The 21,167-nt window shown below is 54.4% G+C and overlaps 1 protein-coding gene across 1 annotated transcript; it reads left to right on the top strand.

Moving 5' to 3' along the window:
* Positions 1 to 1,331: 1,331 nt before the first annotated feature.
* ZNF592 (zinc finger protein 592) lies at positions 1,332 to 20,993 on the top strand. Its single transcript, XM_069867190.1, is given in 11 exon segments — positions 1,332 to 1,433; positions 2,391 to 2,502; positions 5,898 to 8,212; positions 12,535 to 12,713; positions 13,888 to 14,064; positions 14,680 to 14,839; positions 17,673 to 17,951; positions 18,331 to 18,443; positions 18,715 to 18,850; positions 19,926 to 20,365; positions 20,367 to 20,993. Coding segments are annotated over 9 exon segments (3,978 nt in total). The 5' UTR covers positions 1,332 to 1,433; positions 2,391 to 2,502; positions 5,898 to 5,911; the 3' UTR covers positions 20,560 to 20,993.
* The last annotated feature ends 174 nt before the right edge of the window (positions 20,994 to 21,167 follow it).

Genomic DNA, 21,167 nt, shown 5'->3' with positions numbered 1-21,167 from the left:
TGAGGGGACCCATCGGCTCAGTGGAGGACGTGTCAAGAAGCAGAAAGGGATAAAACCTGCAGTTTGGGAAGCGCTGGGGGCACACACAGAAGGGCAGGGGGAGCAGAAAGCCAATGGAAATGGTTCTAAATGCATCCAGCTGGCACCCGTGTGATTAATTACCCTGACGCTGATTGTTGTGTGTGTGGATAATGCCGAAGGCTACGCTGTTATCTGAGAGGAACCTGTGTGTCTGGAGATTCTTCCCACCCTGCCAATCATAAAACTTGTGGAGATTTAAAACATTAATTACAGTTTTGTAACGCACGAGTTTTGCAACCAGCTCGGGGTAATCCTGAGTAAACCCAGCGCGGACAGAAATAAATCCATGGCTGATCAGAACGGACAGTTTCCCCGGGCACGAGGCCTGGGGGTGGGATTGGATAGTGGGAGAGACTTCTCCTTGGATCCTGTGTTCAGTTCTGGGCCCCTCACCACCAGAAGGATGTTGAGGCTCTGGAGCGAGTCCAGAGAAGAGCAACGAAGCTGGGGAAGGGGCTGGAGAAGAAGAGGAGCGGCTGAGAGAGCTGGGGGTGTTCAGCCTGGAGAAGAGGAGGCTGAGGGGAGACCTCATTGCTCTCTACAACTCCCTGAAAGGAGGTTGTGGAGAGGAGGGAGCTGGGCTCTTCTCCCAAGGGACAGGGGACAGGACGAGAGGGAATGGCCTCAAGCTCCGCCAGGGGAGGGTCAGGCTAGATATCAGGAAGAAATTTTTCACAGAAAGGGTGATTGGGCCCTGTCCGAGGCTGCCCAGGGAGGGGGTTGAGTCCCCTTCCCTGGAGGGGTTTAAGGCACGGGTGGACGAGGTGCTGAGGGACACGGGTTAGTGTTTGATGGGAATGGTTGGACTCGATGATCCTGGGGGTCTCTTCCAACCTGGTGATTCTGTGAATTCCTGCGTGAGAAGAGCGGGGAAGCCCTGGCCGAGGCTGCCCGGGGCAGGGGTGCAGCCCCCGTCCCTGAGGGGCTCTCGGGGCCTGTGGCACCTGGGGACAGGGGGTGGTGGGCACGGGGGGCTGGGCTGGACGAGTTTGGGGGGCTTGTCCAACCTCGGTGATTCCGTGACACGGAGGGGGACACCGGAACGGCTGCGGGGGCGGTGACTGTGAGGGGAGCTGGGGGGACACAGCGACTGGGGCACAAGATGGGGCCGGGGCTGCGGCGGGACTCGAACCCGGGGACGCCCGGGAGCCGGGGGTGCTGAGGGCTCCGGAGCGAGGCTGGGGCCGGGCCGGGCCGGGAGGCGGTGCCGGCCCCGCCCACCTCCCCGGCCCCGCCCGCTCCCCGGCCCCGCCCCGCCCGCCTCTCTGGCCCCGCCCCCCGCCGCCGCCATGTTGCGGCCGTGGGCGCGCGGCGCGGGTGCGGCCTGCGCGGGCCCCGGCGGAGCCGCCGCGGTGAGTGCGCGCCCCGGGCCCCGCACCCCGGCCCGCACCCCCCGGGCCCCCCGGCCCCGCACCGCCGCCCCCGGCGCCGCTTTGTCTGCGGCGGCGGGCGGAGTGCCGGGCCCCGCCGCGCCCCCCTCCCGGGCCCCTTTCCCTGTCACCCGCCGCGCTCCCCGCGCCGCCCTGGGCCCCGCGTCCCCGGGCCCTCCCTGCCTCCCTCGATCCCCGGGCTCCCCTTCCCTCACCCACCGCGATTCCCTGATATTGCTTCCCGCGTCCCTGCTTCTGTCACTCGCTGTGCTCCCCGTGCTTCCCCGACCCTGCGTCCCTCACCCTCTCCTCCCTTCCCTCGCTCCCTTGGCCCGCGTTTCTGTTACCCGCTGTGCTCCCCGTGTTTGCTGGGACCCCGCTCCCCTGGCTCCCCTGGCTCCCGCTCCCTGTGCTTCCCCGGCCCCCGCTGCCCTCACCCTCTCCAGTCCCCTGGCTCCTGCTTCCCTCGCTTCCCTGACCTCACTTCCTGGGCCCTCGCTTCCCTCACCCGCTGTATTCGCTGCCCGTGGTTCCCTGGTCGCCTCTCTCCATGCTTCCCTGGACCCTCCTTCTTGAACTTCCCAGGCCTCTGCCTCCCTGGTACCCACTCCACACTTTTCCCTGGCCCACACTTCCCTTGCCTGATCTGCTTTCCTCGCTTCTGGGCCCCCACCTCCCTCACTGCTGTGCTCCCGTGCTTCCCTGGCACCCACTTCCTCCGCTGCGTTCCCTGCTCTTTCCTGCTCCCAACATCCCTGCCTTCCCAAAGTGTTCCCTGTCAGGCAGCCCTGGAGGTGCCGGCCTCTTCTGCTCTTGCATCCCATGGCAGGTGTTTTCCTTTGTAACTTCCTGTCATGGTGCAGATTTACCAATATCCATTAATACTATTTTCCTTTATCTAACCATGGTGTAACTCCCATTTTTGTGCTCTCCTCGTAGGTGGCAATCCGGAATTTCCTCCTCAACCAGCATGATACACGCTGGTTCTGAAGCCGTGAAGGAGCTGCTGCCCATCTCCTAAAGTCCCCTGGAATCACGCTGCCAGCAGAAGGTTTGTGGACACCAGTCCTACTGAACCTCAGCCCTGCAGCTGTTGGAAGCTGAGCCGCAGCAGGAGGCCCCGGGGTTTGACATAGAATCTAAAGCAACTCGAGTGGGATTTTTGGATGGCTTGGAGGCTCCTAGGTTCCCTGCCTCCTGGAGGAGCATTCTGTAGTGAGGCTGGGTTTTCACGTTGAAATTCATGTGTTTGACTTCGTAAGTCCTTCTTTGCTCCTTTTATTCACTGCCTTAGTTGCTTTGCAAATCTCAGCCTCTGTGCTTTCATAGGGAAGCAAAGGGAGAGGATGGAATCCTGAGCTTGGGTCCTAAGTTAAGTTCTTTGCACGAGAATGATGGAGTAAGAGTGAAAGTCTCCCTTCTCCACTTCCCTCACCAGCTGGCTTGCAGGAAGCTTTGACTTTTGAAGTCTTCCTTTGATAGGCTTGTTCTGTTTGTAATCTGAGGGCAGAGGTTACAGAGTCATGGAACAGTTTGGATTGGAAGGAGCCCCAAAGCCCATCCAGTCCCACCCCTGCCATGGGCAGGGACACCTCCCACAGGATCAGGGGCTCCAAGTCCCATCCAACCTGGCCTTGAACCCTTCCAGGGATGGGGCAGCCACCCCTGCTCTGGGCAACCTGGGCCAGGGCCTCCCCACCCTCGCAGGAAAACATTTCTCCCCAAGATCTCATCTCAATCTCCCCTCTCGCAGCTCAAAACCATTCCCCTCATCCTGTCCCCGCACTCACTGATCTAGAGACCCTCCCCAGCTTTTCTTCCCTACCGGAAGCTGCTCTAAGGTCTCCCTGCAGCCTTCTCTTCTCCAGGCTGAACAATGCCAACTCTCCCAGCCTGTCCTTGTCTGGGAGGTGCTCCAGCCCTCACATCATCTCCGTGGCCTCCTCTGGACTCGTTCCGGCAGCTCCTTCTCCTCCCTGTGCTGAGGACTCCAGGACTGAATGCAGCAGTCAGAATTTTAAATCTGTATAGTTTAAAAATTAACAGAATATTCACTGGATTTTTCTCTAGAAAATCCAATTTTGGTTTATTTTGAGGAGCTGTAGCTTCACAGACAAGTTTAAGATGCAGTTTTGCGGGGAAAGTAGAAGTCTCCTAACAGCAAAGAGCATAAACTGGTCTTTTAGAGGACTCAAAGATGTGTGCAGAAATGCCAGGTTTCTTCCAAGCAAAGCATTTTTTCTAACACCCCGGGTACCTCGGGTTTATTGTATCTTGTCTTCTAAAACACTGCAACGTCCGAAGTGTTGGTGGGTGTTTGGAAGGCAGAATGGGAAAGCCAAGAGTGGTTGGCAAGCTCATTTTTTCTCTATATAAAACCTGAGTGTTCCAGATTCTGGATGTAGTGTCTTCCTTGCGGAAGGGTTTGGGTGCCAGAAGTTTTGGGAGCCGAGCGGGGCCTCGCTTTCTCCCAGCTGGCACAAGTTTTCCCACCCAAAGGAAGGGGCGTTTCAGGTCCACACTCTGCGAACTGTGCTGTTCCAGAAGTCCTTATTGAATCCTGGTGATTGAAGCGTGTGGATAATCCGGGCTTCCAGGGCCTCCACACACCGCTGCCCTGCCTTCCTGAGGGATGGGGCTGTAAATGTTTGCCTGGCCCTCTACGGATGTTCCTGTTTGTGGTTTGGTTTGGGAATGAGAGCAAGTTTGAGCTAAGTCATGCTCGCAAGCCAAGTAAATCTTGCAGCAGATTAACCGCTGCGACGCTCCTCGGGCATCTCCATAGGCTCAGCTGAAAGCCCAGCATGACCCCTTGTTCCTGAAGTGACTCCTTCTGGCCTGGCTCTGGAAGTCGTTCCCCAGAGCCACAATCTGGTGGGAAGGGTTGCGCTTTGTTATGTTTTGATGTGATGCTTGACCAGCTTTTAAATCCAGTTGTAAATAATAGAAGCAGCCTTAAACCGGAGGTGGTTTTGGAAGGTATCGTGTTGCTTCCTTCTCTCTCTCCACCTTGTTCCAGGGTCTTTTCTGCCTGCTTCCCTGCTCCCAGCTCTCCCGGGCTCTTGCCGACCTCTCCATCTCCCTCGCTGGCCGCTGGCTTTGGTGGCACCGCTGCTGCCCAAGAGAAGTGGTCATAGCAGGACTTGACTTTAGCCATGGATGCTCCTTGCTGGGTTGGAACAGGGGCTCCGCCTCTTCCTTTGGCGCTCGTTGGGGTCTCTTCCTCCCTGCTTCCCTTCTGGAGAGCTGATAAAGAGGGAGGTGGCTGGGAATGATTTGCATACAGCCCTTTATTCTGTCTTTGGGCACTTTTGCCTCGTGTTGTCACCTGTTTCAGGATTTCCCTGTTTCCAGTTTGTTTTACACTGCTCCGAGCTGCTGTATTCACATTTTTGCTGATGATTTCTCTTCCTTAAATTGCTTCAGGCAGGAAGATAACTCTCTTCCATCCTTTTTATCTTGGGCTGCTTGTTTCCTCCTGCCTTTTTTCCTTGAAGGAGGGATGAATTCTTCAGACGTGACAATCTGGTGAGGAGTAGGCAGTGAGTGCTGCCCATGCGCTCTAGAAAAAAACCACCAACCGAAAAAGAAATGCTGTAATCATCTGCTTCCAAATCTTTTCTGTTGAGGCTCGTGACAACGGCAAGTTTTGGAATAGCGACACATCTGACAAGTTGGGAAGATGCCCCCAGCGTGAGCTTGGTGTCATTTAAAACGCCAGGTTTGAGCCAGCTCTGTCCTTGAGGTCTGGGGAGAAGGGGATGCTGTCTCCTGCCGCGTTGCTTGAAGCACCTGGAGCAGCTCTGCCCACAACCCAGAGACGAAATGGCCTCAGGCTGTGCCATGGGAGGGTGAGATTGGATAGTGGGAAAATTCCTTTATGGAATGAGTGATGAAGCCCTGGCCGAGGCTGCCTAGGGCAGGGGTGGAGTCCCTGTCCCTGCAGGGGTTCACAAAGCGAGTGGCCGTGGCACTTGGGGACAGAGTTCATTTGGCATGGGGGTGCTGGGCTGGCGGTTGGACTGGGTGAGCTGAGAGGGCTTTTCCATCCGTAATGATTCCATGATAGTACGTTGCAGGACAGGAGCAAGTGGGTCCTGTCACTTGTCACTGGCCCCTCCCGGTCCGAGCACAATGGGAGCTGAGCTTTTGCTGATCCTCCAGGCTCAGCTGGAGCAGGAGAGGCTCCTTCCTGTCAATGCCCTGCGAAACAGCATGGTTGTGTGGAAAATGCTGGGCTGATGTCTTTGTGGAGGAACAGGCAATCTTGGAATAGCTCGGATGGCAGCGGGTGTGTCAGGAGCAGATGTTTCTGGCCTTTGTACCCTGCCATGTTAGGATTTTGGGCAGCTGTGGGGTTCGTCAGGCAAGATGTTTATGCAAGTGAGTCTTAGAAGTTCATCCCTGGGGAATTGTTCCTGACCCAGTGTTGCTTTTGTCTTCCAGTTGCAGTTTTCATCATGGGGGACATGAAAACCCCGGACTTTGATGATCTCTTGGCTGCTTTTGACATCCCCGATCCAACAAGCCTCGATGCCAAGGAGACCATCCCATCAGCGGGGGAGGAGAACGAGAATCACCTGAAGTCATCAGGGATCTGCATCGATGAGAACGTGTCCTTGTCTCACTCGCTGCCGTCCTCTGACACCCCTGTTGTGAGCGTGATAGTGAAGAACACGAGCCGCCAGGAGTCCTTCGAAGCGGAAAAGGAAGGGAATCACCTCGGCACTGGCCTGCTGCACAATGGGTTCCGTGGGCCCGATTTGCCGCTGGAGGCTCACGCTTTAGTGCATAATTACGGCAAGTTTGAGTCAAGCTTTATTAATGGCGACAGCTCCCGGGGTTACTCGGATAAACCAGAGCAATCCAAGCCAGAGCCTCTGCCCACGTTTAGCCAGTTTAGCCCCATTTCCAGCCCCGAGCCCGAGGATGCGTTCAAGGAGAACAGCATTGGGGATAAACCCAAACATGCCCAAACTCCCTATTTCCCACCGCCTTCCATGTACATCCCAACAGGAGCTTCGGTATTGGATCATCTCCGGAAGGGACCAGAACCAGAACTGAGCATGTTTGACCAATACTGTAAAAAGGAACAAAAGCTGGAAACCCACTGCCAGCCTGAGAGCAGGCTGGAAGCAAGCAGGAGAGAACAGGACCGTGCAACAGAGAGGTTTGCAGAGTCAAACAAGGACTTGGTAGACACCAACAGCTTTCTGGGAGAAGGCTTGGTGTTTGGAGACCTCCCGCACAATAATTTAGCAGAAAGCAAGGGGTCCGTGCCCGAGCTGAGCATGTCCTCATCGGTGCCGCCTCGTCAGCGGTTGAAGCCGACTCATTCGAAGCTGTCGTCCTGCGTGGCGGCATTGGTAGCTCTTCAGGCCAAAAAGGTTGCATGTATTCCAAAAGGCGATCAGCCAACCCTTCCCAAGGAACCCGGCCCTTTTAAAGACGGGACGAAGGGAAGTCCAAAAATGCCTAAGTCGCCAAAGAGTCCCCGAAGCCCCTTGGAGGCGGTGAGGAAGGCTGGGAAGCAACCCGAGAGTCCTCGGAGCGTGTGCAGCGACAGCAGCGGGAAAGGCTCTCCTTCCATGACAGCCGGCTCTCCCCCCGCTATTCCCAAAGTCAGGATAAAGACTATCAAGACGTCGTCTGGTGAAATTAAAAGAACTGTAACAAGGATTTTGCCAGAAAGTGACGATTTGGGTAAGTTTTCGGAGGAGTCGCTTGCGGAAACCTCATCTGCGGAAGAGTTTAGCAAATCCTTCCCATCCCCCGACACCGGCACGATGATGGAAAGCGAGGCTGGCAGGAATCCAGCTAAACCCGGGGCTGCTGTGGCCATCCAGCTGTCAAACGCAGCGAGTCCTTACACAGACAGAATGAAAATGGACCTTGCCGCGACCACCATGTGCACCGTGTCCTTGTCCCCGTTGCCGACGTGCGGCGGCGGCGCCATCAAGGTGGGCGTGAAGAGGCAGCAGCAGGGAGCAGCCACGCCGCCGTCCGGGGCCGCCTCCAGCCTCCTGCCCAAGGCCGTGCACTTGGCCAACCTCAACTTGGTCCCGCACAGTGTCGCTGCTTCCGTGACGGCAAAGTCCTCGGCGCAGAGGCGAAACCAGGTGACACAGATGTCTGTGCCGCTGGTCCACCAGGTGAAGAAAGCTGCTCCTGTGGTCGTGGAGGCCTTTAACAAAGCGCTGCACAGCGCCAATCCTGTGCCCGTCTATACTCCCAACCTCAGCCCTCCGCCGGACACCAGTATTAACTTACCTGCCTCCGGGTATTCCTGCCTGGAATGTGGGGACTCGTTTGCCTTAGAGAAGAGCCTGATGCAACACTACAGCCGGCGGAGCGTCCACATCGAGGTGATGTGCACGCAGTGCTCCACCACGCTCCTCTTCTTCAACAAGTGCAGCTTGCTCAAGCATGCGCGAGACCACAAAAGCAAAGGGTTGGTCATGCAGTGCTCCCAGCTCCTCATGAAACCCATCTCTGTTGACCAAATGTTTTCGCCTTCTCCCACAAGCTCTTCTGGCTCTCTGGCTCCACAGACTTTGCACTCGCCCTCGTGTAAGCCCGGTGCCGCTGCGGGAGGCGGGGTGGGGGTTTCGGCTCATGCTCAGCCAGCAATGCCGCTCTACATGGACCCTTTGAGGCTGATCCGTCATGGACTGAAGTGTTTGGAGTGTAACAAGCAGGCACAGGATTACGTTGCTTTAGCGGCTCATTACCAGCGAACCTCAGAGGATAATGAGAGGCTGGTAAGTCATCGGTTTAATGTCATTAGTCAAATCACTCCAGGTTTAAAGAGATTGGCCTCAAGGGTGGAAAAAAAAACCAGGCATCACAGCGGCAAATGAGTGGCTTTGCCTAAGGAAGTGCTGGTGGGGAGGATTCGAGGTACGCCTGAGCCCAGGCGCGTGCACATGCAAAGACGTTGGGTGTTGCCTGCTTGCCTTCTTCTTACCCTTTGCCAGCAGAAGGAGGCTATGGAGGCGCTTGAGCATCAAAGGAAGGTGTTGGAGATCAAGGATCACTTGGGTGTGGTAGAGAGGGAGAGCAGATCAGGACCTGAAACAGGGTTTTGTGCTCTAGGCATGGCTAGAGGAGACTCAATGCAATTTGATCCTACCCTTCCTAGAGCTTGTGCTCAGATCTTCCATGTGAATACTGGGTGACGCTTAACAGTTTGTGTGGTGAGGCAATTGGGACAGGAGTGGCTGTGGAGCGCTGCGGCTTCTGGGATGGACAGCTGGTTTTGGGTGTCAGAGGGACAAGCTGATGCTGTGTTGCCATAGGAGGGCTCAGGAGCCTCATTAGCGGCATCGTGCCATGCTCTGGTGCAACATGTTCTGGTCAGTCCTGTTCAAGGAGAAACCAACCTGGAGTTGAACAGGAGGAGGAATCGCTTCTCCTTTTCCTTTTAGATAAGGAGAAAGTTTTCCACATCCAGTGGAGCTGTCAGGTTCCCAGCGTGTTTCCTTCACAAGCTCCACAAACATGGACTCTGTGCCAAGACAAGAGGAGGTGCTGTGGGAGATGACCTCCAGTCATGGTCCCTGCCTGCTCCAGAGCCTGCTCCATTCCTTGTTAAACTGGGAAGAGAGGTGATGTTTGAGCTCGTAAAACCATCTCCCTGTCAAATCTTCCTGTGCTCGCACTCAGCAGGATGCATACATTGCTCAGAGAGGCCTTTCCCACTGGATCTGCTGTCCTCCAAGCTGCTTGGTGGGCCTTCCTGCTGTTTTGGCAAAGCTGTTCCATTTCTAAAGGAAGCAGGAGCTTGTGCCTATATGGCAGTAATTGTGTCCCTTAGGATTCAGCAGAGCTGATGGAAACTGTCCCTCTGCCTCTCCACAGCAGCAGCGGGTTTGGTGTCGCTGGGCTGGGAGGTCAAAGGCAGGTAGAACTGGTGGTCTCATAGGGGTCCCTGCAGTAGGTGGGTACCATGCTCTGCTTCTCCAAGCAGTCTGAGGGAGAAGGTGTGGATTGCCCTGGCATCCTGTGTCTCCCTTGGGAGCACACGGCAGAGCTCCAGTTGGGAACAAGGCACGGCAAGCTGGAGGCTTTGGGTATCTGGTGCATGAATGAGCATAAGCGAGTTGGATATTAAATATGGAGTGAGGAGGCCACAGGTGAGGCTGTTGGGGTATGGACAATGAGCTCCTGAGGTAGGGAGATGTGAACCAGCTGTGCTCATTCTGGGAAGACACCGTGAACATCTGTGATGCTGTGTTAATCACACAGTCATGGAATGGGTTGGGATGGGTTAGAAGAGACCTCCAAACCCATCCAGTCCCACCCCCTGCCATGGGCAGGGACACCTCCCAGTGGATCAGGGGCTCCAAGCCCCATCCAACCTGGCCTTGAACCCCTCCAGGGATGGGGCAGCCACCCCTGCTCTGGGCAACCTGGGCCAGGGCCTCCCCACCCTCACAGGAACAAATAGCCCTGCATTATCCGTACGTTTCCTGATCACAAACTGCTCATCGGTCGAGGCACTGGGTTCCGTAGCGGACTGGGCCAGAGCGGGATGTTACTTTGCTCTGCTTCAGTCGGTATTTGTTATATTTTCTCTCCTGGAGAAGCTAATGAGGAGAAATGGGAATCAAATCAAGCATTCGAAATGTGTGAGCCTCTGAGCGTGTGTGAATGTGACTTCGGGAAGAAAAGCCCCGATGCAATGTGGCGGGCGAAGTGGCATGAAAGAAAACTTGGAATAAAGAAATCTTCATTAAAGCGAGGCTTATGGAGAACATGAACAACACAGACGTTACACAACTCCAAATCCCATCCTGGTAATGTCCTTCAGAAACCTCTGACTAATGAATGTCTCGAGCTGCTGCCAGGCGGCTTTGAAGAGTCATGGAAAAATCAGAGAGAGATAAAAATGTCACATCTGGAACCAAGTTCCCATTCCTCACTCAGAGCACAGGAGTTGCAGAAGATTCGTTTCCTTTTTCTTGATACTTTCAGACTGTTTTGAAGAGCCCAAATCCCAGCAGAACTTTCTAGAACTTCCTGCAGAAAGGAACTTAATCTTTATTCCTTTCTTCTGCTTACCTGCCCGTGCAAAAACCTTTCTTATGCCATAGCAGCTCAGTATCCCCCAAATCTGTTAGGGAAGGGTGCGGCAAAGCCCTTTTGGAAATGTGAGCTGAGCAGCCTGTTGCAGATCAGAGCTTAACATCATGGAATCATTGAGGTTGGAAAAGCCCTCTTGACTCACCCAGTCCAACCGCCAGCCCAGACCCCCGTGCTGACCGAGCCCTGTCCCCAAATGCCACGGCCACACGCTTTGTGAACCCCTGCAGGGACAGGGACTCCAGCCCTGCCCTGGGCAGCCTCGGCCAGGCTTCACCACTGCCAGGGAAGGAATGTTTCCTACTATCCAGTCTCACCCTCCCTTGGCACAACCTGAGGCTGTTTCCTCTCATCCCATCCCTTGTTCCCTGGGAGCAGAGCCCAGCACCCACCTCGCTCCACCCTCCTTTCCAGGAGCTGCAGAGAGCGATGAGGTCTCCTCTCCAGGCTAAACAGCCCCAAGGCCTTCAACCACTCCCACAACCCCTACCCTCCAGATCTTCTCCCTGCGGTCACTAACTCTTCTGGAGATGTCGGGTGGGTTCATGAATCAAGAAGGGACAAGCTGGGTTGACTTTTCCTGATCACAAAGCGGTGCTGGTTAAAGATCACGGTGTTCCTTTTCCTGGTGACTCGTTGGTCTTCGTTTGGGCTGTTGCTGTGTGACTTCTTGTCTCTTCCATGAGACTATCCACACTTGGAGGCCAGAGCTGTTGTTTGCGTTTCATGGTATCAGCATTGGGAATCCTTCCAGCTTCTTCCCCAGCTTCGGCAGATGCAATACATTCATCTAAGCTTCATCCTCACCAAGTTCTGCTTCTTATTCCCATGTTGTGTGTCCCCCGTCCCTGGCTGGCTTCCTGCTGTTGCACAGCCTGAGGAATCTTAGAACCGTGGAGTAGTTTGGGTTGGAAGGGACCTCACAGCCCATCCAGTCCCACCCCTGCCATGGGCAGGGACACCTTACACTGGATCAGGGGCTCCAAGCCCCATCCATCCTGGCTTTGAACTCCTCCAGGGATGGGGCAGCCACCACTGCTCTGGCCACAGATAAGCAGGGGTTTGTGTGCCTCTTTGAGCTTACTTCACGACTTTGCTGCCCTATGTCAGTGTAGTTTTGGTCCCTGCTGAGCCTTTCCTGAAGCAAAGGTGATGATGCCGTAGCCTGCACTTCCCCACACATGGATCCCATTCCATTTCAGGTGATTTTGATGCATTTGAGGTCTGTACAGCAGTGAATATCCCATTTTTTTCCCACATGCTGGTTCTGGGAGTCTTGGGGCTGTGGGTAGGTTTCTATTTCTTGTTTCCCGTTCAAGTTCCATGACTCAGGGGTGTCCCTGCCCATGGGAACTGGATGAGCTTTGAGGTCCCTTCTAACCCAACCCATTCCAAGGTTCTCTGAAAAAAGGGAGAGGAAAAGTTTTTGCATCGTTTCCAGTTGTCAGGAGTTTCTCTAAGGGCATCACACATGGTTTGTGGTCTTGGAAAACTCAGATTTCATCTGGACCAAGGAAATTTTGGAAGAGACCGACTGCAGGGTTGGCAGGAAAGGCTGCTGCGTGGCTGGACTGCATCTGTTCAGCAGTGAGGGCCTCAAGTCCAGAAATAATGGAGTTTTCCTGCTTTTTTGGGTGATTTTGGTGCTTGTTGAGAAAAGTGCTTTTCTTCTCGAGTGCCTCAGTGCTGCAATGAAAGCAGTGACCGAGAAGAACCTTCAGAGCCAAGAGGTGAGAGATGTTGTTTTGCTTTTTGAGGGGGAAAAAGAGGGAATAAAGCACAGTGGGTGTGGTTTAGGGATGGACGCTGTCCTTGGGAATGGCTGATCGTGGAAGTTGTCGTGGGAAGAGGGGATAAGGGGGCCAAGCTAAAGAGCTTTGTGTTAATGCTGATACTGGGGGAGCGTGCTGCGGGTTCCTCTACACCTGGAGGTTTCTTAGGGTGAATGAGGGGGGAAAGAGGAAATGGAGAATGACCGATGTCCCCGCTTTTTCCCCAGACGTGTCAGGTGTGCCAGATGATGCTGCCCAACCAGTGCAGCTTCTGCGCCCACCAGAGGATCCATGCTCATAAGTCTCCCTACTGCTGCCCAGAATGCGGAGCCGTGTGCCGCTCCGCCTACTTCCAGACCCACGTCAAGGAGAACTGCCTGCACTACTCCCGCAAAGTCGGATTCAGGTTTGTGTGGGGCCAGAGGGGCCGTGCCAAGGCCACGGGAGGGAATGGGAAACTTAAAGATAGATCTTTGTAAGTGTGGCGTCCCTGCAGCAGAAATGGAAGCCCAGGCCTAGTGCCTGACAAAAACACGTTGGGACTGGGGAATCACCAAGTGGATTTAGGTGGTTTCAGAGAGCAGGAATGGTTTGGATGCAGCTTGAAGCTGGAAGTTGTGCTGACTTCCTGTTGTGTGCGGGCATCTCAGGATTGGTATTTCCAGCTAAAAGATTGTAGATCTCAATCCTTTCCCTCTCTTTAAGGGTGGAACTTAGATTTCTGTCAGCTCTAATAGATGGTGGGGTGTGCGCCTTCACAAGAAGGGCATCGATTATTTTCTTGTGAGCTGCTGCACCTCTCCAGATGCCTCCCCTCAAAGCTTCTGAGGTTCTCACGTGGGGCTGTATGTGCCTGCGTTGTCCCTCCTCTGACCAAACTGATTCCTTTATTGTGAACCCCTGCAGGGACGGGGACTCTACCCCTGCCCTGGGCAGCCTCGGCCAGGGCTTCGCCATTCTGTCAGGAAAGAAATGTTTCTCACTATCCAATCTCACCCTGCCCTGGCGCAGCATGAAGCTGTTTCCTCTGGTCCCATCCCTTTTTCCTTAGAAGAGCCCAGCACCCGCCTCCCTCCACCCTCCTTTCTGGGAGCTGCAGAGAGCAATGAGGTCTCACCTCACCTCCTCTTCTCCAAGCTAAACAGCCCCAAGGCCCTCAGCTGCTCACACACCCTTGTTCTCCAGCCCCTTCCCAGCTCCGTTCCCTTCTCCGGACATGCTCCAGGCCCTCATTGTCCTTCTTGGGGTGAGAGCTGGAGCCAGGAGTAGAGGTGTGGCCTCCCCAGCACCGAGTGCAGGGAATGATCCCTGCCTTGCTCCTGCTGCCACACCAAACCAGACAGGGTTACGAGAGATTTCCTAGCTGGACATTTTTGTTCATTTTATTTTAGTCTCCTAAGGCTTCTTTTATGGATCTTGTTTGCTTGTCACTAACATGTGCTTGTGAAACCTGCCCAGCCTGTGAGTCCCTGTATTGATTCCTCCTTGACTCTTGTGTGTTGCCATTGAGGAGCCTGAATGAGGCCCCGCTGGAAGCAGCACTGTGCCTGTAACTTGGCTTTTCCTTTGTGTGTCCCCAGGTGCATCCATTGCGGCGTTGTCTTCACGACCCTCGGCATGCTCAAAATGCACATCCATGAGAAGCACTGCGAAGTCTTCCACAAGTGTTCTTTTTGCCCCATGGCCTTCAAGTCGGCCGACAGCACCGTGGCTCACATGGCCAGCCAGCATCCGGCAGAGTCTCACAAGACTACTCAGTAAGTATTTGGGGTTATCTCCTCTTCCCTTTTGCTGGGTCACTCGGGGATTTCCCCTTTCTCTCCCATTTTTGTCTTGTTTTTGGTTTCTGTCCCCTACGGGAAGAGCTGCCACCTTGTCTGCCTGCGAGGTCCATTCCTACCCCAAGAATGCTCTCCTTAGTACAAACACAGTCTCTGGTAGGAGGAGAGGAGTTTGGGCAGAGAAGAACTGAACACCCATAGAGGAACTTAATTGTCATCTCTTTATCCAGCAGTGGTGCTTCTTGCACTGGTGAGACCGCACCCTCCCCTGGCACAACTTGAGGCCATTTCCTCTCATCCCATCCCTTGTTCCCTGGGAGCAGAGCCCAGCACCCACCTCATCACAGCCTCCTTTCCAGGAGCTGCAGAGAGGAATGAGGTCTCCCCTCACCTCCTCTTCTCCAGGCTAAACAGCCCCTGGGCCCTCAGCCACTCACACGATCCCTTATTCTCCAGACCCTTCCCAGCTCCGTTCCCTTCTTGAGACACACTTCAGCCCCTCAGTGTCCTTGGTCATGAAGGGCTCTTGCCACTGTCTTCTTAAATTGACTAACAAAGAGAGACCAAATTGACTTTCTGTAATTGTTGCAGGGTGATCTACAAATGCTCCTGTGAGACAGTCTTTAACAGGAAGAAGCTGCTCCAGGAGCACTTCCAGCAGAACACCAACAAGCTGTTGGTGGGAGTGTTCAAGTGCCCGCAATGCCAACTGGTCTACATGCAGAAACAGCAGCTGATGCAGCATGTAAAAGTAGGTACCTTCCCACCCCGACTAGTATGGGGTCCTGGGTTTTGATGTCACATCAACTCTGTGAGGCAATTGGGTGAAGAAGTGACAGGTGCTTGAGCAGTGATTGTTGACTCTTTTGATTTTTAAGTTTGGATGCCATCCAGAGGCGCGTGGCCAGGCTGGGGAGGTGGGACTGTGTGAGCATCATGGAGCTAACAAGGTCAGAGAAAGGTCCTGAACGCGGCTCAGTGCAATCCCACGCACAAACCCAGGCTGGGTGGAGAGTGGATTGAGAACAGCCTTAAAGAGAAGGACTTGGGGTGCTGGGAGAGGAGAAGCTCCTCAGGAGCTGCAATGTGTGCTCACAGCCCAGAAACCGCCTGTGTCCTGGGCTGCACCCAGAGCTGTGGGACCAGCAGGGAGGGAGGGGATTCTGCCCCTCTGCTCTGCTCTGAGAGACCCACCTGGAGCCAGCGTCCAGCTCTGGAGTCCTCAGCACAGGGAGGACATGGAGCTGTGGGAGCGAGGCCAGAGGAGGCCACGGAGATGATGTGAGGGCTGGAGAACCTCCTGTACGAGGACAGGCTGGGAGAGATGGGGCTGTTCAGCCTGGAAAAGAGAAGGGAGACCTTAGAGCAGCTTCCAGTACAGAAAGCGGCTGCAGGAAAGCTGGAGAGAGGCTTTTTACAAGGGCCTGGAGTGATAGGACAAGGGGGAAAGGCTTTAAATTGGAAGTGGGAAGATTTAGATGAGATGTTAGAAGAAATTCTTTACGCTGAGGGTGGGGAGGCCCTGGCCCAGGCTGCCCAGAGCAGGGGTGGCTGCCCCATCCCTGGAGGGGTTCAAGGCCAGGCTGGATGGGGCTTGGAGCCTCTGATCCAACGGGAGGTGTCCTTGCCCATGGCAGGGGTGGAACTGAATGGGCTTTGAGGTCCCTTCCGATCCAAACGATCCTGTGATTCCATGATTTCTTGGTGGCTCTGCAGAAGGAATTTGAAGTGTCTCCTTTCCCTTTGATTAGAAATAAAGTGACATAATTTTTTTAATCAGTGGCTCCCTTTTTTCATGCTGGCACTTCAAAAACAATTCTGCCTGAAAGCAAAACCTGTTCAAACACACTTTCCCCAGTGCCCTTCACTTGCAAATCTGGCAACACTTTGCCTGCAGTGATGAATTCAGATTTGAAGCCCTCCTGTAAAGCTGATGATCACAAATCATCTTTTATTATTGCTCAGAAAACAGGAGACATGAAGGCTGGGACCTTTAAAGAGGTGTCCAAGCCCACATTCAGCAAAACTTGTTGTAAGTCCTAACCCAGGGTTCTACCTGCAGCAGTGTTTGGGCGCCAGAACTCTGACATCTCTGCAACAAAACTCGGGTCTTTCGGTGTCAAGGTGGTGTTTGGCTGTCGTTCAGTCCTTGGGGTGGTCATCTCGGAGGCTTTCTGGCTGTGGCAGGGTGGTAACTGCCCGAACCGATTCCTCTTTGATCAGATCCTGCTCCTTTATCCGATACGGAGTTTGCAGAGGTGCTCTCTGGTGTGTGATGCAAAACAAAGACCCCATGTGTCTTCTCACAGAACCACGGAATACTCTGGGTAGGAAGGGACCTTGAAGCTCGCCCAGTCCCACCCCTGCCATGGACAGGGACACCTCCCACTGGATCAGGTTGGTCCAAGCCCCATCCAGCCTGGCCTTGAACACCTCCAGGGATGGGGCAGCTGTGCCATCATTCCTGGCTTTTCGTTACTGACGTGTACAAGTGGGAGGTGGAAGCTCTAGTTCCTGTTGTTGATTCTGCAGAGAAGTCTGTTCATTTTTCCATGCTCCTTTTCCCAGCGGTGCAATTCCAGGAGAGATGGAGTGATGGGTACTGATGTGCTCTTGGCTCAGGAGACCCTCCTGAGGTTGCAGGTGGGGAGGAAGGGGACCGGTTTGTGTCACCCATGGTAGCTGGGAAGGCTGAGTAGCTGTCACTGCCTGGCCATGGCGGGAGAGGCCTGGGACCCTCAGCTGGATCAGGTGCAGCCCCGGCTGCTCCCCTGGGACCTCGCACTTTGAAACTTCCTTGGTGCCAAACCCACAGGAAAAATTCCTAAGCCTGGGGCCTGCACGTGCAGACTCTTTACCCACTCTTAATTACTGTGCATAATTAAACCTCTCAATTATACCTTTGTGTGGAAGTACTGCTGTTGCTCCTCAGGGAGTTCCCTGAGGTTTCCCTGGAATGTTGCTCTTTGACTCGCTCTGCTTTCCCACAGCTCCTTGTTTCTGGAGTCGTTCCCTTCTGTTCAATTTTCTTTGTTAAAACAACCTCTTGGGGCACTTGGCATGACCAGAGAGCATGGAGGTGTCCTCCTTGTACAGCCGGCTCCTGGCTTTGTGCTCGCTTTTCATTGGCAGGACCAAAGTTTTGAGCTGTGAATGCATTGATAGCAATAGAGGGCATGAGATTGAAGAACACAGGGATGGAGAAGTGGAGACGTTGTCTCTTCTCATCCCTCAAGCAGCTTCAGATCCTCCAGGTTAGCAGCAAATGTTCATTCATCTCCCATCAAAGCTGTGTTGTTAGAGCTCAGGCTCTTGAAATAAGGACAATTAACATTTCTCTTCCATTACATCTCCCCTGGTTAACTGGACTCCTCAGAGCACATCCCAAGGAGCTGCTGCTGTCGTGCAGGAAATATAAACAGGAGCTTCATGTTTCCTGGGAAAAGCACTACAGGTGGCTTTGAGGGGAAACCGGAGGAGACAAGGGAACAAGACGTCGCTGTATTGTGTTGGGGGTAAATAAAGGTGCAGAATATGAATGACACGTACATGTCATGCATGCTTCTATTATTCTTGTTCTCTAGGGTGTTCATGGAGTCCCCCAAAATCCCGAGGAGCTCTTAAACTTTCGACCGAAGTCTGAGAAGGCATCAAGGAACCAAGTTCATTCCCTGACAAAGGACCTGTCGGTAGCCAACGGGACTTCCCACTCGCCTTTGAGGAGGAAAGAGATGAGAGTGGAGGGACACAATCCTGAATCCAAGTCCAGACTGAGAAGAACTGGTTGGACTTGCAAGGAATGTTCACAGTGGATGCCTGATCGGGAAACCTATGTGTCCCACATGAAGAGAAATCATGGAAGGGTAAGGACTTAGATGAAACAGTAAGGATGATGCGAGGGCTGGAGCACCTCCCGTACAAGGATGGGCTGGGAGAGTTGGGGTTATTCTGCCTGGAGAACAGAAGGCTCCAGGGAGACCTTAGAGCAGCTTCCAGTGCTGGAAGGGGCTCCAGGAAAGTTGGGGAGGGGGTTTTTGCAAGGGCCTGGAGTGATAGGACAAGGGGGAATGGCTTTAAATTGGAAGGGGAAGATTTAGATGAGACATTAGGAAGAAATTCTTCCAGATGAGGGTGGGGAGGCCTTGTCCCAGGTTGTCCAGAGCAGTGGTGGCTGCCCCATCCCCGGAGGTGTTGAAATCCGGTTGGTGCCTGTTGTTGAAAGCTGTTTCTGTTCTCCTGCAGCCTATGAAGAGATTCCCCTGCCGGCAGTGCGAGCGCTCCTTCAACGCCTCCAACAGCCTGCGCAGACACATCCGCAACAACCACGACACAGCAAAGAAGGTTTACACCTGCTGGTACGTACTGGGCACCGCTTCTCAAACCTGCTTCCAACCACGGTTCGTTTGGGTCTGTGATAGATCGGGGCTGCTCCTTCCTCCTCTGGGCTAGAAGTCAATGAGGCCACACCTCGAACTGAAGTTCTGGGCCCCTCACGCCAAGAAGGACATTGAGTGGCTGGAGCGTGTCCGGAGAAGGGAATGGAGCTGGGAAGGTTCTGGAACCCAGGGGTTGTGGGAGCAGCCAGGCATTTCTTCTAATCCATTTTCTCCTATTTCCATCCTGCAGGTACTGCACTGATGGAAACCAGACGTTTCCACAGCTGTTCATGCTGGAGAATCACATCAGCCTCATGCACGGCATCAAAAACCCAGACTTATCCCAGATGGCCAAAGCGAGAGCTCCCGAGCAAGACCCAGCTGAAGTAAATGATCCATTTTCATTGGCAAATAAACATCCCTGGCAAGCGGCTCCTTACTCGGGGCGCTGTGTCAAGCCGCAGTGGAGCCCTCTGGTCTATACGGCAGATTCCCTTCCCCTCCTCTTGGCCCCATCCTGCTCTCACGCAGTCAGGAGCAGCAGAGTGGGAGGTGCAGCTAAGCAGCAGCACCAGTGTCATTTGTTTTCCAGGAATGCAGCTGTTGCAGTGATTTTATTCCGGGTGGGTTCAGAGTGGAGGGATGCCCGCTTGGGCTGCAGTGCCTCGTTCGCTTTAAAAATAGACGGAGGTTTTCCATATTGCTGTGATTCTTCCAGATGAGGGTGGGGAGGCCCTGGCTGCCCCATCCCTGGAGGGGTTCAAGGCCAGGTTGGATGGAGCTTGGAGCCCCTGATACAGTGGGAGGTGTCCCTGCCCATGGCAGGGGTGGGACTGGATGGGCTTGGAGGTCCCTTCAGCCCAAACCTTTCTGTGACTCTGTGACTTATCCGTCTGTCCCTTAGCACTGAGGGTTTGCAGCTAACTCCCCTCTGTCCTTATGCTCTGAGGAGACCTGAGATGACTTCCCTTCCACGAGCTGGTGGCTGCTTCTCGGAAGCAGAGCTGATATACTAAGGTGCCTGGCTCCAGCTGGGTCCACAAACAACCTGGAAGCTGTTTCCTAAACAAAGTGCTGCTGGCTAAGGAGCTAAAATCACAGGAAGGGACGTAGGGAAGTGAGCCATCCTCATGGAAGGAGAAGCACGCTGTGGTGTTAAAGACAGAGGGGATGGGATAAGAAGAGATACCAGGAAGAAGGAGCCTGAGTGGAGAGGAAGATGTTTGGAGTTAAATCTGAGCATCCTGATGTCCCTTGGCTGTCCCTGCTCCGTGAGCTCCTTCCCACACCGAGTTGACGTTCCCTTTCCCCAGCCCGTTCCTGCCCAGCCAGCAGTGGGGATCCTGCGAGGCGAGGTGTTTGGGTGCTGGTAAGAAAGGCAGCGTGGCAGGAATCCCTCGGCTTGGCTTTCCAGAGTTTGTGTTGGAGTACGAAAAAGTAACTTGTAAATCTTTTTTTAAGGCAAAATCTCCAAAGAGGACGGCAGTGGAGGAGCCGGGGCGGGCAGAGATGGCAGCGGGAGCAGCCGCGCCGCCAGCCAAAAAACTGCGAGCGCCCTGGAAATGCGCCAAGTGCGGATTTGCGACGGATGTCAGTGCCGAGTTCCAGGAACACATTCCCCGGCACAAGGCAGACAGCTCCACTTTCCAGTGCCTCTTCTGCGGGCTCTGCTACACCTCCAGCATCTCCCTCAACAGACACCTCTTCATCGTTCACAAAGTAAAGGATGAGGAGGAGGACGAGGACGAGGAGGAAGAGGAGGAGGAGAGACAGAAGGAGCAAAGGGAGACAAGTGAGAACGGACTGGAGGGGTACAATGGCGAGGCGAACACTATGGTGGAAGCAGACCCGGCGTGCAAGGAGCACGGCAGTGACTCAGCTGTGTGTGACCGTGGGCCGCCGCGCGCAGGGTCCTCACAGCTCCTCGCAGAACACTCGCTCAAAGTCTCTTAGACTTAAAAAGACACTTTTGATTCATCGTGGGGGGAGGGTTGTTGGGGGGTTTTTACTCAAAATACGGGGTGGGGTTGAAATCTTTGAGATATTCCGTTGGTTTCTCGGGATGGACGTGGCCTCTGTTCCCTTCTCTTTGTAAGGGAGGTTTCCACAGCGATCAAACCCTGCTGCTGTAGTCCGAGCACTAAACTCTCTGCCAGAGCAGAGAGGTGGAAAGGGAAAGCAGGACCAGAATCCTCACCGGAGCTCGTCCCGCTCCTGTGGGTCAAGGAGCACTTTCTGGAGCTGCGATTCCCTTTGGTTGAGCTCTCCTCTCCTGAGCACACGCTGCCCGGAGCCCCAGCCTTGCCTTCCCTCTCTTGCTTTTTTTCTCCTATTTATGGCTTCTTTTCTCTCTCCCCACCTGCCTTTGTTTTACTCATTTTAAGTCGTACCGCTGCCTCAGCCCGATGCGCTTGGCGGGACCGTGCTGGCCGAGCCGGGATCTTTGTGTTCCACGGGACAAGCTCGAGCTGTACGCGTGCTGAGTTTTCTTTAACTGCCCCAATAACAACCATATTTTCCAAAATTTAAGGAAACGCCTTGGACCTGAGTTATCTCAAGAGCAAATGTTGTGGCCCATGACCTGCAGGTTGCACACAGCTCAAGGCCTCGTGTCACGTCCGGGAGGGCGCGGTGCCTCGCGGAGACTCGCTGGCTGCGTGTCCACAGAGCCGCGGGGCTGGAAGCCCTCGGGGCGGTGGGCGC

The sequence above is a fragment of the Phaenicophaeus curvirostris genome, chromosome 12 (genome assembly GCF_032191515.1).
Source record: "Phaenicophaeus curvirostris isolate KB17595 chromosome 12, BPBGC_Pcur_1.0, whole genome shotgun sequence".
In the NCBI taxonomy this organism is placed as follows: Eukaryota; Metazoa; Chordata; class Aves; order Cuculiformes; family Cuculidae; genus Phaenicophaeus; species Phaenicophaeus curvirostris.
This window is presented reverse-complemented; position numbering and strand designations above follow the sequence as displayed.